This window comes from Camelus ferus, chromosome 6 (genome assembly GCF_009834535.1).
Source record: "Camelus ferus isolate YT-003-E chromosome 6, BCGSAC_Cfer_1.0, whole genome shotgun sequence".
Classification (NCBI taxonomy): domain Eukaryota; kingdom Metazoa; phylum Chordata; class Mammalia; order Artiodactyla; family Camelidae; genus Camelus; species Camelus ferus.
This window is the reverse complement of record NC_045701.1, coordinates 69,979,346-69,995,844: the sequence shown is the minus strand read 5'-3', so window position 1 is coordinate 69,995,844 and position 16,499 is coordinate 69,979,346. Positions and strand designations below refer to the sequence as shown.

The 16,499-nt window shown below is 53.4% G+C and overlaps 1 protein-coding gene across 1 annotated transcript in view; it reads left to right on the top strand.

The window, feature by feature from the left end:
• Nucleotides 1-16,499, top strand: part of LTBP2 (latent transforming growth factor beta binding protein 2) — a 100,600-nt gene that overhangs the window by 76,869 nt on the left and 7,232 nt on the right. Inside the window, 12 exon segments of the mRNA XM_014558981.2 lie at nucleotides 224-352; nucleotides 1,092-1,220; nucleotides 5,213-5,332; nucleotides 10,861-10,980; nucleotides 12,056-12,178; nucleotides 12,383-12,508; nucleotides 12,945-13,070; nucleotides 13,829-13,951; nucleotides 14,057-14,182; nucleotides 14,583-14,705; nucleotides 15,781-15,906; nucleotides 16,351-16,494. Of these exon segments, the coding sequence (XP_014414467.2) occupies nucleotides 224-352; nucleotides 1,092-1,220; nucleotides 5,213-5,332; nucleotides 10,861-10,980; nucleotides 12,056-12,178; nucleotides 12,383-12,508; nucleotides 12,945-13,070; nucleotides 13,829-13,951; nucleotides 14,057-14,182; nucleotides 14,583-14,705; nucleotides 15,781-15,906; nucleotides 16,351-16,494 (1,515 nt within the window).

Sequence of the window (16,499 nt, the reverse complement as noted above, 5' to 3'; positions counted from 1 at the left end):
CTCCAGTAGGGTAGGGCTCTGTGCCCCGGGAGGAGGTGCTGTGGGGTCTTATGCAAAGCCATGCTATACATGGATGTGAGAGGGTCCAGCTAAGCCTGGGGTGAGGCTTCTGTGGGTCCTCCAAGGCCCCTGTGCCCTGCCCCAACACTTCCCCCCACCCTACTCCACTGCCTTCGCCCATCCCCCGCCTGCCATAACCTCAGCTTTGCTCTGTCTCCCACAGCCATTGACAGATGTGCCACTGGAGCCACCAACATCTGCGGCCCTGGAACCTGTGTGAACCTCCCTGATGGATACAGATGCATCTGCAGCCCCGGCTACCGGCTGCACCCCAGCCAGGCCTACTGCACAGGTATCCCCTCAGGCCAACTGGGCTCACTCAGTGGCTGGGGTGGGTGGGAGCAGGGCTAGGGAAGGAGTCAGGAGTCCAGGCAGAAGAAGGTCCAAGCAGTGCTGTGTGGTTAATGGGCTGAGGAGCACAGTTCCTCTGGACAAAGCTAACCTTAACCTTGGGGAGATCAGTCTCTGGGAGTACCATCTGATGAGTCTCCAGGACTCCAGGAGAGTAGGAAGCCATCCCAGGGCCCCCCCGACTGGTACTTGAAGCCCTCAGCTCTGAGATCAGCCCACCCTCAAACTGTCCACCTTGCTGCCTGCAGAGCAGATGAAGGCCTACCCTAGTTGTAAATGTCTCCACCATGGCCATCCCTGGGGGAGAGGTTTGGAGGTACAGTAAATAAATCACCCAGTGTGGGCCTGATCCACCCCCCAATATTTTTATACAAGGAAGACACATCCATTGGGACTTTAAGGAGAAAGGAAATGATCATGGGGCCACTGGGGAAGAGGGACATGGGGCAGGGAGGAGGTGTGAGACTACTGCCCCAGGCCTTTGGTTCCTGAATGAGCCCAACAGACTGACTTTGTGGCTCCCAGCCTTAGAGATTTTTCATCTCCCCAGCTTCCTCTGCTCCCTCATCCCCTCTTTGCCCCACAGCACCAATCCCTGTCCAGCCTTTAGCATGGCAGATTGCTGGCAGGTGCCAAAAGGAAGGCATCCCTGACTTCCCTCCCCACCTCCTTCTGCTCAGATGACAATGAGTGTCTGAGGGACCCCTGCAAGGGAAGAGGACGCTGTGTCAATCACGTGGGCTCCTACTCCTGTTTCTGCTACCCTGGGTACACGCTGGCCACCTCAGGGACCACGCAGGAATGCCAAGGTAAGCTGAGCTGCCCTTGCCCCCATGACAGGGGTACAGGACCCCACGGTAGCTCTAGGGTGGAAGAGGATCCAGGCATCCGCAGCACCCAGCTACAGTGCTGCAGTGTGGGGAGCGCGGGGGTTGTGGGAACTGAGACCAGGTTTCTGACCTGGACCTGGGAGGAAGCAGACCTTACGCTGGCGCTGAGATCGCTGAGACCAGATGGAAAGGTATGAATCTGAAAGGCAGCAACATTCACAAACACTCCAAGGAACTGTGCCTGGAGCCATAGTGTGAGGGAGTCCGGGGTCATGGCTAGACATGAAGATGGAAAGTCCCCAGATTCTGAGTCACAAGGAGCTTCTTTCCTATTAGCTAAGGAGTGCAACCCATGAGGACCCTGACTGGACTCTGGGCAGCCTGGGGAGCAGGTGTGCCTTTGTAAGAGGAGTGTGGGTCCCCAGCTGCTCAGAGACACCTGCAAGGCTTCAAGTGTCCCTGGGAAGCTTTGCATGGGGCCACTGGACAAAGGTGCTTCCAACAAAAACCCTTTAACACTCAGTGTTTTATACCAGATACAAAACACTCCACATACTTTTTTTTTGTGAATAAGTTTATAGAGAATAAGATGCAACACTTTCCAAGTAGTGCTGTAAGATTCATGACCCAGTTGGACTCCTTCACCTGCAGAATGGCACTGCCATTCTTGGGGTGACATGGCTCGTTCTGGCCTGAGCACTGTGTAAGTTCTGGGGATACTGCAATGAGTACGGTGTGAATGGTGGCACTCTGGGAGGAGGAACCAACTGGTTCTGTGTGGAACAACGTGGGAAGGTGTCCCGAAGGGGTGTCAGAATGGGGACAGAATAATAGCTACCACTGAATGAGCGCTTCTCCTATGCCAGCACCATCCTCAGCACTTTATTTTATGAAGCGCATCATCCCAACCCCAAGCAGTAGAAATCCTTACCCCCATTTTATACGTTAGCAGACTGAGGCTTAGACAGGTGAATTAAAAAACCCAGGAACCTCACACCTAGAGCTGTGGCCGAGCTGGAAACAGAATCAGAGTCATCCCGGCCCCCAAGCATGATTTGCTTCCAACAACTCCCTCCCTCACACACATGATGAAGGACTGGAGGGAGCAGAAAGTATTCCGGGGAAAGGGAACCATTTCTGCAGAGAGCAGAGCAATGAACAAGCCTGGCGTGCTCTGACGATGTTAAAAACGTGTAACCAGAGCACAGGGTGTGTGGAGGAAGTGGCAGGAGCCCACGCCAGTTTGCAAAGTGTCTTGAGCGCCAGTCTGTAGTGCTTGGACGCCGTCCCTCAGACAGTGGCAGCCAGTAGAGGTTTGTAAGCAGAGGGTAGTGATGCGGTCAGCCGGCTTGCGGGGAGGTGACTCTGGCTGCAGTGCTGGGAATGGTCCGGAGTTAGCGAGGGCAGAGGCCAGGGGCCTGAGCTTCTCTGGGCTTCACAGCCTTGGCAAATATCGTTGGCCAGAGGCTCGGCTCCCTGCAGGCCCAGCCTGCGGTGCTGGCCTGGAATAAGCAGAGGCTGCTGCAGGGAAGGGTGTCACCAGGACCGGCCCAGACAAGGGGCTGTGCAGCCTGGGTGTCCTGATGTCTCTGCCAGCCTGACAGCTGGGGGAGGAGGCAGGTAGCTCCGGGTCAGCTGTCAGCTTCTCTCGGTGGGGCTTGGCTGCCGCGTGATGAGGCCTCATCTAGGATAAAATCCACTTTCTAAATTTTTTCCTCTAGTAAAACAGTATCTCCTTATTTTAAATATTTATTTTTATTTATAAATTACCTCATTAATTTATATAATGAATGAATATAAAGCATTACAAATTCTAGAATGGAAGTTAATATAAATACAATTGATTAATATACATTATTTGAATATTAAATATTTAAAATAACATTCACTTTACTAGTTAGTATGAACATCTCTTCATCTGTTAGCCATTGAGTTTCCTTATGTAGAAATTTCTTGTTCCTGCCTTTTACTTAGTTTTCCAATGGTTGTTGCTGGTTTTTCTTGTGGCTCTTTTGAAGATCCTTGTGTATTCTAGATACTTGCCTGGGTTTAGATATTATAACTCTTCCATCTTGTCCTCTGTCCATTGACTTTATCTACATGTCCTTCTTTTAACAGAAATCCTTAATTCTGATGGATCAAAACTCACCTATTTTTTATGCTTTTGGGGCTTTAAGTCACAAAGATATTTTCCTAGCCTCTTTAGTCACAAAGATAGTCTCCTATACCTTCTTTCACTAAAGTTACAGATTTGCCTTTCACATACTTTAATCCATCGGGAGTCCATCTTTGTATGGGTGTTAAATTCTTCTCATTTGATCCTTAGAACAAGTCCGTTTCCCCAGCCTCATCTATCAGGCAGTCATCCCCGCCCCACCATTTTGTGGGTCCTTTATCAGGTTCCCTTTTCTCTTTCATTGGGATTAGAGCTTCTTAAAGTGATGATCAGTTATTTCGGAATTGTCTGGCGAGTTATTGAAGTGCAAGCTTCTGGGCCCACCCACTGCTGCTGGGTCAGAACCTCTGGACGTGTGCTTGGGAGTGTACATTTTGTATCTTCTGCCAGCGACTCCACCATGCACTTAAGTGTTAGGAAGTATTGCTCAGATGAAAACACTGTCCTTAAACAAATGCAGTAAGTACTTTTAAGGATTCTGTGCTTGGCACTAGGGACACCAGGATAATAAGGCACATTCCCAGCAGTCAGGGAGGAAAGAACAGGTGAATGGTCAGTTACTATAAGGTCTGATTCCTAAGGGAACCCTGGGAAGCGCCACATGGGTTGGAGGGGAGAGGGCAACCTCACTGAGAGATGAAGAGAAAGCCAAGCTGGTGGTTGGGAAGCCACTCCAGGCAAGGGAACAGCAGGTACAAAAGCTCAGAAGCAGATTCTGTGTGCCTAAGGCTGGGAGGCATGTGGGAGGCAGGAACCAAAGTGAGAGAACCTGGCAGGGGCCAGATCGTGGAAGGTCTCACATGCCAGGCTGAGGAGCTGGGATGGTATGGGGTAGGTTTAATGCAAGAATAAAATAAAAATAGCTAACTCTTCTTCAGCATTTACTTTGTGCTAGGCAGGCACTGTGCTAAGCCCTTCACCTGGATTTTCTCATTTAATCTGCACAAATCCTCTGGAAAGTGTCTGAACCAGTGCTTGGGGTAGGGGGAAAAGGTGAGCCCTCCATTAATTTGACTGTGGGGAACAAGGAAGGGGGAGTAGCCAGAGTGACCTAGAGGTGACAAATTGAACCAGTCCTTGAGAGGGGAGTAGGGCTCTGCTGGCCATCAGACCAAGCAGAGGCATTTGTGTGAATGAAGGCTTGGAGGCTGGACCAGTGGGGATCAGCAAACACAGCACAGCTGGGGACAGGTGGCAGAGGCTTGCAAGGAAGGCTGAGCAGCAGGGAACCCTGGCAGGACGCCTTAGGCAGGGGAGGGGCATGACCACAGTTGGGCTTTTGAGCCATCACCGGGCGCCATTTTGCTTTGGGACAATGGGAAAAAAACCACATGGACAGATCCACAGCTGCCTAAGATGCTGTCTCTCACTGGCTGCTTAATCCCTAACCTTTAAGAAGGCCACTAAGAACTCTAAGAGCAGAGCTCTGGGGGTTGTATTGGTGTCAGGAGGGGGACTTTGTTGGCCTTCTTTGTTGCCATGTGCACTCCACCTGACCTTAGACAAGCCCTTGCATCAGGGTGAGGAGACAGCTGCGAGGGTCCCCAAGAGCCCCTAAATTAGCCACCCCCCCCCAACCAGGAGAAAAGAATTTAGGAGCTTGCAGGGTCCTGAGCTGGGTCAGTCTCAGACCTGGCATAGAAGCCCCCTGCCATTCATGTCTGCAGCCCAGGACGCCTTGCCTGCCTGGGCCTCATCATGGACAGCCTTGGCCTTGGCTTCAGCCTCTGAAAGGATGCCCCAGGACGCCCCCACAGGGCTGGCTCCCACTTAGAACTTTTCTGTGTGTTTGCAGATATAGACGAATGTGAGCAGCCAGGAGTGTGCAGTGATGGGCGGTGCACCAACACAGAGGGTTCCTACCACTGCGAGTGTAACCAGGGCTACGTCATGGTCCGGAAGGGACATTGCCAAGGTAAGGAATGGGATGCTGCCCCACCACCTCCTGATCCCTCCCCACTGTCCCTTGGTCCTTCCCCACACACTGCCCACCACCAGCTCCCCTTTCAGCTTATCCTCGACGGGGTCCCTGGATGCAGAGCCCACTCCCGTGCATGGAGAGACCTGTCTGGGGGTTTCAGAGCCCTTTTGTCCCTGCAGGGATATTTTGGCATCCTGCCAGCCCCTGCAGTGAGGGAGCACAGTAACTTTATATGCATGAGATCCTGGAAGCACCCCTCTGTGCACCTCTGCCTCTCACCCTGAGTCCCTCTGCTCTCCTCACACAGCAGAGGGAGAATTGGTCTATCCGGGAGGTAACTGGGGCCTCGGGCTTGGCCTGCTTGCTGAAGCTTGTTAGGCTGTGAGCTCCTCAGAGCGGGACCACATCCTTAGATGACCATGCATGGACACCTGACAAATGTCCATGTGTTGGACACCCCAACAAATGCTAGCTGAATAAATGAATGAGTGAAAAAAAAAAAAAGGCAAAGCAAAGAAAAAAAGTTTTAAAAAATTTAATTAGAAGAAACAAACTAAAACAAAAAAAAGATAAATGAATGAGCGAGCACTCATCCCGGCCCCCTTTCCCGGGCCCTGCCACAAAGTGCTGTGACATTGCCAACTGACATCCTCAGACTGGCTTGAACTTGCCACCATCAGGCCAGCTCTTGGCAGCCCTGCCACTTCCACCTCCCTGCCAAGCCGGGATGTCAAATTTTTGCAAGAGGCCTGGGTCATGTGCTCCCAAGACTGGCTGAGACAGGAATAGGTGGGTAAATCAACATGCTCTCTGGAAAGAAGTCCTGCCCTAGATCCAAGGTTAGGCCCAGACTCCTCCCTGCCTCCCAGTTTCCCCTGGCCAGGACTTGCCTGAATTCAGACGGTCCCAGGGGTGAGGGATGAGCTTGTGTGTCTGGTGAAGGGAGAGCCCCCCTTCCCAACGCCTCTCCCATGTAAGTAGAGTCCTGGCAGATCTTGGCAAAGGGAAGAGGTTGCTAGGGGAGGACAGACAGCTCTCTGCCTGCCCCCACAGCCTGTCACCGTCCCCACTCGATGCTTCCCCCTCTAAACTCAGGTCTACATGTGATCAAAGGCAGAACCCACTCCCTCTGTCCTCATTAGCATGCTGGAGGCAGACAGCCTAGAAATTTCCAGGAGAAAGGAGAGTGAAGGGAGTTAGCATTTGATGGGTGCCTGCCACGTGCTAGGGGCTGGGCTAGGAACTTGGTAGATTGTCTCATTTAAGCATCAAACATGATTAATCTGGCATGAGACTTTATTAAGAAGTAAAGCAAAACTAAAGGAAATGAACTAAGAAAATACCGAAGCATGTAAAAGATCAGATTTATTCTAGCCAGTCCATGCTAAGGGCACAGGCTGCGGTGGAGACAGGCCTGGGTTTGGCTCTTGTTTCAATGTCTGAAAATGGAAACCATAATGCCCATGGCAGAGGCTCTTGTGAGGACGAAATAACGCACTGCGTACAAAGTGCAGACCCTCAGAGAGTAAGGTCACCGTGAGACCCTCTCTCACTTCCAGACTCCCCTCACGCCCTGGTCCATGCCTCCGGATTGTCACCTTCCCTTCCAGGGGAAAGGTTCCAGACACACACCTCAGCTGGGAGGTCAGGCTGAGTTCCTGGCTCCAGGCAGGCACTCTGAGTCTGTTGAAAGAAAGACTGATGTAGCCTGCACACTTCTCCAGGTTTCCATCCGTAACCACAGACTCGGCCCATCACCCCGGGAGCCCAGTCAATTTCCTCTCCCTCTTTCTTCTTCCTCCAACTAAGAAACCACTCTCTCCACTTAAACTCAAAGTCTCTGGTGAGAGGCCCGAGTGGTCTGGACAGCAGCCCATCCAAAGTCTCGATGGCATTTCCGTCGTACCGGGACTCTGGGTTCCCACGGAAAGGGGTTAGCTTCCCCTGCAAATTGCCAGGGCTGTGCTGTCCCCCACCCACATCCAAGGTCACCTGGATTTCTGGCCCCTGACTGAGCACCCCCCATGTGCTCTCACAAAGAACAGAGGCCACACCCTTACATTTCCTCGTGCGGAAACTGCAGCGCTGCTTAGAGAAGCTCCAGGATCCTCCCAGGGCACAGACAGCAGGCTGGCATGCTGGGCCCTGGGATGACTGTTTCCCAGGGCCTCACGCCAAGAGGATGTGAAGGTTTAGTTAGTCACACAGTCTCACTCTTTGTCAGCAAACATTTATTGTGTGCCAGCTGTGCCCCAGCCGTGGGCTAGGAATATAGCGTTAAAAAAGATAGCTCCTGCCCCTGATGACCAGGATAAGACCTACCAAAACATACCATAACCTTAGATTGAAACTCGAACCCTAGACTAGGCAGAAAAATCTAGCTTCAATCCAGGCACTAAGAGCTTGGTGGACCAGCCTCAGGATATCTGGTGACATCAGTGCCTGTGCCTTTAACACAAAATCCACTTCATTCAGAATCTTTTTTAAAAATTTTTATTGAAGTATAGTTGATTTACAATGTTGCGTTAGTTTCTGGTGTATAGCATAGCGATTCAGATGTATATAGATATAGATATATAGATATATAGATAGAGAGAGATTCTTTTTAATTATAGATTATTACAAGCTATGGACTATAGTTCCCTGTGCTACACAGTAGGGCCTTGTATTTTATCTATTCTGTATATAGTAGTGTGTATCTGCTAATCCCAAATGCCTAATTTATCCCTTCCTGTCCCTTTCCCCTCTGGAAACCATTAGTTTGTTTTCTATGTCTGTGAGTCTGTTTCCGTTTTGTAAATAAGTTCATATGTGCCAATTATTTTTAAATTTCATATATAAGTGATATCTTATGATATTTGTCTCCCTCTGGCTTCCCTCACTTCATATGATAATCCCTAGGTCCATCCATGTTGTTGTAAATGGCATTATTTCATTCTTTTTTATGGCTGAGTAGTATTCCATTATGTATAAACCACAACTTCTTTATCCAGTCATCTGTTGATGGACATTTAGGTTGCTTCCATGTCTTGGCTATTGTAAATAGTGCTGCTATGAATATTGTGTCCAGAATCTTTATCTGGATCCTTTAATTGACTTGGCTCAGTGGCTCTGTTATAGCCACCCCCATTTAGAAGAGGACTGTCCTGACTCAGGGGGAGACTAGGGGCTGCTGTAATCCTCTGCCCTCCCTCTCCCAGCTGCTGACAGACTTCCTACCCATGATTATCGCTGGCTGGGGCTCTGGTCTGAAGAAGGAAGCAAGCAGTGTTGTGCCAGGATAGACCAGGTTATGCTGTGTTAACAAGCAACTCCAATCTTGGTGACTTAGAACACAGCAAACTTGATATCAGACCAAGGCCACGTGTCCATCATGGGTCATCTAGGGGTCCTGCCCAACATTTCCTCACCCTAGAACCAGGCTACAGGAATAAACAGCACCTTGAGTGTGGCCAGTGTCAATGGAAGAAAGAAAGGTCACTCCACAGGGTTCCACACAAATAAATGTTTGGGTCCATAAATTACACTCGTCATATCCACTCATAGCCATTGGCCAGCACTAGTTCCCTGGCTCCACCCAACTACAAGGAACAGGAAGCACAAGCCTGTCACGGCCCAGAAAGGGAGAGCTGGAATATTTGGTGAACAGCATTAGTCCCACAGGTCTTCTAACGCCCAACATGAAACACTTTGGGCACCATCTCCACAGATGTGCCCAGAACATTTGGGAATGGACAGAACTCAGGGCCCTTTGCTCCTGGTGGGGCTAATCTCCTTCCTATACTGCCTGATCCCTGCAGGAGAGGCCCGAAGACTTCCTTTTTTCCTCAGTGTGGCCTTAGAGGAAGATCCTTGCCTTGTTCCCTTTCTCCTCATCCCTGAGTCTTACATCCCTGAAGCAGGGACTGAGTATCATTCCCACTGGCTTTGCCCATCCCCCTGGTATCTCAGCCAAGACCAGCAGGCTGTGGTGCTGGCCAAAGATGGTGGTCCTAGAGCCTTCATTCACTCCACCTCTTTCTCATTCCCTCTGTCTTTACAGAAACCCTTAGGACAGTTTACCCTGGCATCACCACAGCCCAACTAGGGGCTCTTGGCCGCCCTCTTTCCAGAGATGAGCCTTATCTCAGTGTCCCCAAGATGACCCAGGAGTTCTGGGCACCTCCTTGCACACACCATCTGAATAACCACCTGCCCTGGATATGTCTTGCTCTTCTGGACTCTCAGAGTGAATTTTTGGCCTTGAGAGGCACCCAGTTCCCTGGGACAGAGGGCTTTGATGTGACCGGTCTTCTGCGGACCAAACCACCTCAGAGGAGGTTCATTTTTACCCTCCACTTCCGGGCCCATGTCCTGTTCTATAACGACAGCTACTGGCCTGGGTCCGTTTGCAGAAAGCCTGCATTCTGACCCTTGACCCTGCCTCCTGCATTTCCACCAAGGGTGCTGAGTAGGGCTTCCTCCTGGGCAGGAGAGCCTCTGAATCTGCATGAACTGGTGGACTTCCTGCAGGAGGATGACAGTTATCCATGTAGGGAGGGTAAATTCTCCTGTTCCCTCTGGAGCTTGGTCAATCTGTCTGTCAGGAATAGTGACTGGGAGCCTCGACACTGGGCCAGAGGAGCTTAATGTCTCCCTGCAGCCCTGACCCAGAGTTCAGTCCCTGTGTTATTACCTCCCTAATTCAGCCCAGGTCACCTGGGTGCCTTGGATGATGGACCCTCCCCCCCCATTACACCAGGTCACATCAGGAAGAACCTTGTGTGCAGTTCCTGGGAGCAAGCTCTCCCTTCTCCTCCTTATTGTCACTCTCCCAGCACTGGCTGCTCCCCTCCCTCCGTGGGTCACCTCTTCCTCTGCTTGTCCAGTTGATGCTCAGACTCATCCTTTCTGGCTGACTTTCCTGGATCTCACCAGAGTGGGTGCTGCAGCCCTGTGTGGTTCTCGGCTGGAAGAAGAGTCTCCTCTCCAGCAGAGAAGCCTTGCCAGCTTCCACCGTTCACTCTGCAGCATCCTCAGGGCTGTTCTTGGCCACGTCCAAGATTGGGGGGTCATCCTCAGTGCTCATTTCCTGGTTCAGGGAAGCCCATTTTGCCTTCATTGACCAGCTGTGATCTATTCTGGGGCCCTGGGGCCCGCTGTGCCAAGCACATCCAATCCAGTCCTCATCACCACTTATAAAGGAACAAGAGAGATACAAAGGCCCTGCGCAAGGCTCAGGAAGTTGAGCCTCTCACCATCCCCACCCCCACCCCCACCCCCAGCTAGTGGAAAGCACAGCCTCCTGCACCAGGGAGTCACCCTTTCTAAATTTCTTCCATCTCTCTTATGTCCAGGACAGTGGGTGGGAGGTGGAGTTGGGAACACAGGACAACGCTCAATTTTTCCTAGTTTCCACCCTTTCAGAAATTGACATCCCTCCTTCTCCCCGACTGAGGGCAGGGTCAAGGGCTTGCTTCTTCACAGCCTACCCATGGCTGTGGTTCCCAGAGATGACCGAGGGAGGGGCTGTTGTTTTGCAGATATCAACGAATGCCATCACCCTGGCACCTGCCCTGATGGGAGATGCGTCAACTCCCCCGGCTCTTACACTTGCCTGGCCTGTGAGGAGGGCTACAGGGGCCAGAGCGGGAGCTGTGTAGGTGAGGGCTGCTTGCCAAGGCACTGAGAGGGCTGCTTGGCCTTGGGACCCCCGGTTGAGCCCACACACAGGGAGGGGAAGGAGTGGGCAGAGGGAAGGGGCTTGGAGGCCATTGTCCTCCATGACCCGGCTGGGTTCCCAGATGACGTTGGGTATGAGATGGGTGTGCTTCAGTTACTAGTGCTCTGCCCTCTGAATCAGCTAGGGTGGGGGCCCCTTTCGCTCCTTGGCCATATCCATCAGCAGCTATAGTCCAAGGTCCCAGAAGCTTCTGTGGCTGGATCCTGCTAAGCAGAGTGAGTGTCAAGCATCTCTGAAGAGGCTGACGCTGGTGGTGTGCGCTGGCAGCCAGGCCCTGCTGAGCCGCCCGGGGAGGAGGGGTCTGCTCTTCTGCAGCTCAAGGGCAATGTCTGAGCAGCAACGCCTAACCAAACAGTGGGTGCTCCTCTCCCTCCGGAGGGGGCTGCATGTCAGCTGTAGGAGGAATGCTCTTTCCCCTCAGCCCCCGCAGGAAGAAAGGCCCAGGGTTCAGAATGCCAGGAGGGATTGAGTTGTGAATAGATGCTTTGAGGCTCTGGAGAGGGCAGGCACTTCCCAGGCCCTTGAGACAGCCACTCATCTCCCCAGGCATAGCTCGGCCTCTCTCAACTCACCTCTTAAAGCTGGTTGTTGGGCTGGGAACATGGGAACATACCAGTTTAGTTGGCAGGTAGGAGACCAGACAGGTTCAGACCCACTGAACCTCTCAGGGGTTCACTCAGGGGTCTTGGACACTTCACTCTAGGTATCCTCAGATGGGCCAAACCAGGGCTGGGGGACCTGGCCCCCTTAGCTAGGATGTATGCAGGTTGCTCCATGTCACTCTATAGATCTAAAGGGAGCTCAGAGGGGAAGGGCACCCTGCCTTGCCCAGGTGGGTGGGGACAGGAGCAAGAGACCTCATGTGCGTCTCAGGGTGCCTGTGGCCCCTTTGACTGCTGATTCCCTAGCCTCGTAAGTGAGATGCTCTCATCCTGATGATGAAGGTTGTATGAAGGAGAGGAGGCCAGCCACTATCTTGGAATTCTCTCCCGCAGATGTGAATGAGTGTCTGGCTCCTGGGGTCTGTGCCCACGGAACATGCACCAACCTGGAGGGCTCCTTTAGATGCTCTTGTGAGAAGGGCTATGAGGTCACCTCAGACGAGAAGGGCTGCCAAGGTACAGAGATCTGAAGCACCCTTTGTCCTCAGCAAATCAGCCTGCCACTCCTTCCCTCGGGGCTGGCATCCCTAGGCGTGCTGACCCGACAAGTTGCTGCCATGACCTGTCCCTTCTCCTACCCGGCCTCTCCCTGTCCATCCCTGGCTAGCCTGGCATGTCTGTCCTGCAGAGCTCCACACAGAGTTCAATGGCCTGTTTCAGATGTCGACGAGTGTGCCAGCCGGACCTCGTGCCCCACGGGCCTCTGCCTCAACACCGAAGGCTCCTTCACCTGCTCAGCCTGTGAGAGCGGGTACTGGGTAAATGAGGACGGCACCGCCTGTGAAGGTAACCCTGGGGAGAGGGTGGTAGAGGGGGACCGAGAATACTGGCCTTCTATCCTCCCAGACAACATGCCATCTGTCCCTCAGCTTGGGGCTGAAGCTGAGGGTCTCCAGGCTAGGCTGGAGGACACTATGAATGGACTTGGCCCCAAGGAGAGCCTCTATTGTCATGATCAACAAGGACAGGAGGACAGGAGGGAAAGGGAGTCTCAGGGACAAGAGGAAAGCTGGTGGCAGAGCTGCCCCAGGAGCATGCTGGGGAGAGGGTCCTGGGGTTGCTCTATAAAAGGCCCAAGGTGAGGGCCTGCCCTTCCCCAGGGGCCTGCAGAGGGCCTGACAAGCTCAGAGAGGGAGGCCAGAGGTGGTGGGGTGGTTTCTGCCTCACCAGGTGGAGGGAGGCCTCCCAGACCCCCAGGTGACTGGCTGGCTGTCTGCCCCAGACCTAGATGAGTGCGCCTTTCCGGGAGTCTGCCCCTCGGGAGTCTGCACCAACACCGCTGGCTCCTTCTCCTGCAGGGACTGTGAGGAGGGCTACCAGCCCAGCGCCCTGGGCCACACTTGTGAAGGTGAGAGGCCCCATGGGGGAGAAGAGCACAGACAGGATGCAGGAGACTAACCCATCACCCTTAGAGCAGGGAATTAACCTCGGATGGTGGGCTAGCTGGGGACACCTATTCCCACCCCTCCCCCAACAGGAGTCAGAAAGACTGCAGATCTGGGGGCTGATGAGCCACTGGGTCACGAGCTTCAGCATGCATCAGAAGCACTGGGGGAGTCTGTTCAACACACAGATTCCTGGGCCTTGGCCCAGATCTTCTAAATCAGCCTCTGTTGAGGGGGCCTTGGGATCTGTTATCTAACAAGCTCCTCAAGGGTTCCTTGTAAGGGTGGGTGCCGGGACCATATTCTGAAAAACTTCAGCCTGTACCAGGCCATCTGTAGGCCAACTGGAAGAAGTTTCTTTCAACTTTCATTGGCTTATTTCTCATTTTCCTTCCCATGGCTTCTTAGTAAAATCTCAGCCATGATGAGGGCAGTGGGGTCTGGCCACCCCATGCCAGGGTTGCTGGGAGAGGCCAAGTGTCCTCAGGGTGGACACTGGATGGGTAGCCAGAGAATCCTGGCCAGAGGCAGGGGAGCCTGCTGGGCTGGGACAGAAGTGGAGGGAGCTGCAATCAGCCTGCCCTCAAGAGCTCCATCGCCAGCTTCCCGCAGCTGTGCTGCTTTGTAAAGGGACAGTGCCCCTATGGGTCCAGTTTCCTGTTGGCCCCTGTCCTTGGGAGGCGCTGCCATCAGCTGCCTTGCTCCCTGTGTGACCCTGCAGATGTGGATGAGTGTGAAGACCTCCAGAGCAGCTGCCTGGGAGGCGAGTGCAAGAACACAGCTGGCTCCTACCAGTGCCTCTGTCCCCAGGGCTTCCAGCTGGCCAATGGCAGCGTGTGTGAGGGTGAGTGGCTCTGGTCTCCACCCCCACCACCCCAAAATGGTGTCGGAGTGCTTGCAAAGCTGGGAACATCCCTGGGAGACAGCACTGCCCTTCTTCTCCCTGCAGACATAAACGAGTGCGCGGGAGAGGAGTACTGCGCGCCACGCGGCGAGTGTCTCAACAGCCACGGGTCCTTTTTCTGTCTCTGCGCCCCGGGCTTTGCCAGCGCGGAAGGGGGCACCAGCTGCCAGGGTGAGAAGCCAGCAGCAGGGGGCGCTAGAGGCTAGGTCTAGAGTCCTGAAATAAAATGCTCAGGCCCCACCCTGGATGGGAAGATGGAGGCTGAGCGATGAGATGGGAGCCAAGTGTCAGGGAGGGACTCGGAGTCTTCCACCAGGGCCTCCCCATGATGTCTATAGCAGGTGCCCCCAGAACTCTTTAGTGTCACCCTGATCCCCATGACCCCGGTTCCTGGGCTCCACCCCCCAGCCTGGCCTCTGGCTTCCAACTTTGGACTCTCCCTTGGATCTTCCATCCTTTCCCACTCCAATCCACTCCCTGGCCCTCCTTTGGGCCCCTCAGGGCCTAGAGGAAGCTGTCCAGGGCCCTGGGGACCCATGCCTGGGTCTGCTGACAGACGTCTCTATTCTAGATGTGGACGAGTGTGAAGTCACTGACCGGTGCCTCGGGGGGCAGTGTGTCAACACTGAGGGCTCCTTCAATTGTCTGTGTGAGACTGGCTTCCAGCCCTCCCCAGAGAGCGGGGCGTGTGTAGGTAAGAGCTCCAGGGAGAGCGGACAGGGCTCTGCCCACATCCGCCACCTCCACCCTGCCTGGTCCTCAGCTCCCTGGGACCAGGAATGGCAGCTTCCGGGAAGCAGAGCACTTTCCACAGATTAATCATCCAATGAATAATGCATTTATTGAGCCTCTGTTGACTCAGGGACTGTCCAAGGAAGACAAAATGAAGACAATGAGGTCCATGTGCTAGCAGAGCACACAATCAAGTTTATAAAGCCAAATTGATGCAACAGACGTTTATTAAACGCCAGCTGGGTTCAATGTCAGACAGTTATGGACAATCTTGATATTGAGCAAGAGAGGCAGATATGAAGACAAATCTTCGTAATACACTTTGGTGAAGGTTTTATATAAAGAGAAGTAGAAAGTGCTCTGCTGCAGGGAGGGGTGTGGGGGAAGGGAGTGTCACAGAAGGCTGAGAGCTCAGTGCTTTCCCAAACAGCAGAGAACTCTCCTCCTAGACGTTCAGCCCTGCCGGGTCAGGGGAGGTGATCCTGAGCTTGCTGTTTTGGGGCTGAGATGAGCACAGCAATTTGGAACAGATCAAGGACCCCAGAGGCTGTGGGGCATGACCTTGTAATGATGGAGAGGTGATGTTAGAGCAGTGACCTGGCCACTCTGTCCCCTCTCATGGCTCTGGGGACAGACACTGACGAGTGTGAGGACTTCAGAGACACGGTATGTGGGGCCTGGAGCTGTGAGAACAGCCCTGGCCCCTACCGCTGTGTCCTGGGCTGCCAGCCTGGCTTCCACGTGGCCCCGACTAGAGATTGCATTGGTGAGTAGGGCAGGGGAGTCCAGGGTGAGAGGGCTGAGGACACCTAGTTTTTGTGGATCCAGCTAAAAACTTTTCGCAGCTGTTCGGAATTTGTGTATTTTCCATTCAGCAGTGCTTACACAAAAATTGAAGAGGAATGTTAATGTTAGAGTTTTCCTGTCCTATGTTCAGAAGTTAGTTTTCACAGATCTTGGTGTTAACAGACCACGTAAATAAGTATTCCCAGCAAATGGAGAGCACACCCTACACTCTTGCCCCAACTGTCCCACAGACATAGACGAGTGTGCCAACGACACCGTGTGTGGGAACCACGGCTTCTGTGACAACACCGACGGCTCCTTCCGCTGCCTCTGTGACCAGGGCTTCGAGACCTCGCCCTCCGGCTGGGACTGCATTGGTGAGAAGCCTGTGGGTTAGCCAGGCTTTGAGCCAGGGAAGGGAGGGTTCTTGGGCCCTTGATCCCATCTCCACAGATCTTGGCTGTTCTGGATAGAGTGGCCCTAGGGCCCTGCTCCTGAAATGTTCATGGTCACCAGCTCCAAAACAGGTCCTCATAGAGTGGGCAAGGAAGGGAGATTTCAGCTCCACCCTGTAGCTGGCACCTTGGCCAGGAAACCCTTTCTCTTTGTCCATTTGGTGACCCCTTTCTGCCACCCTTCTTTCTCTCCCTTCCCATGTCCTCTGTTCACCTGTTCCTCCTTCCTGCTAACTCATACTCACTTCTGCTCTCCCCGCAAGGCCTAGCCTGTTTCTTTTGGGGGATGAGGTGAGGATCTGCCCACTGGTCTGGGGCCCTGGGCCGCCTCTTCTCCGCCCACAAGCCTGTCCTTCTGCCTGGCAGATGTGAACGAATGTGAGCTGATGCTGGCGGTGTGCGGGGCTGCGCTCTGCGAGAACGTGGAGGGCTCCTTCCTGTGCCTCTGTGCCAGCGACCTGGAGGAGTACGATGCCCAGGAGGGGCACTGCCGCCCGCGGGTGGCTGGAGGTGAG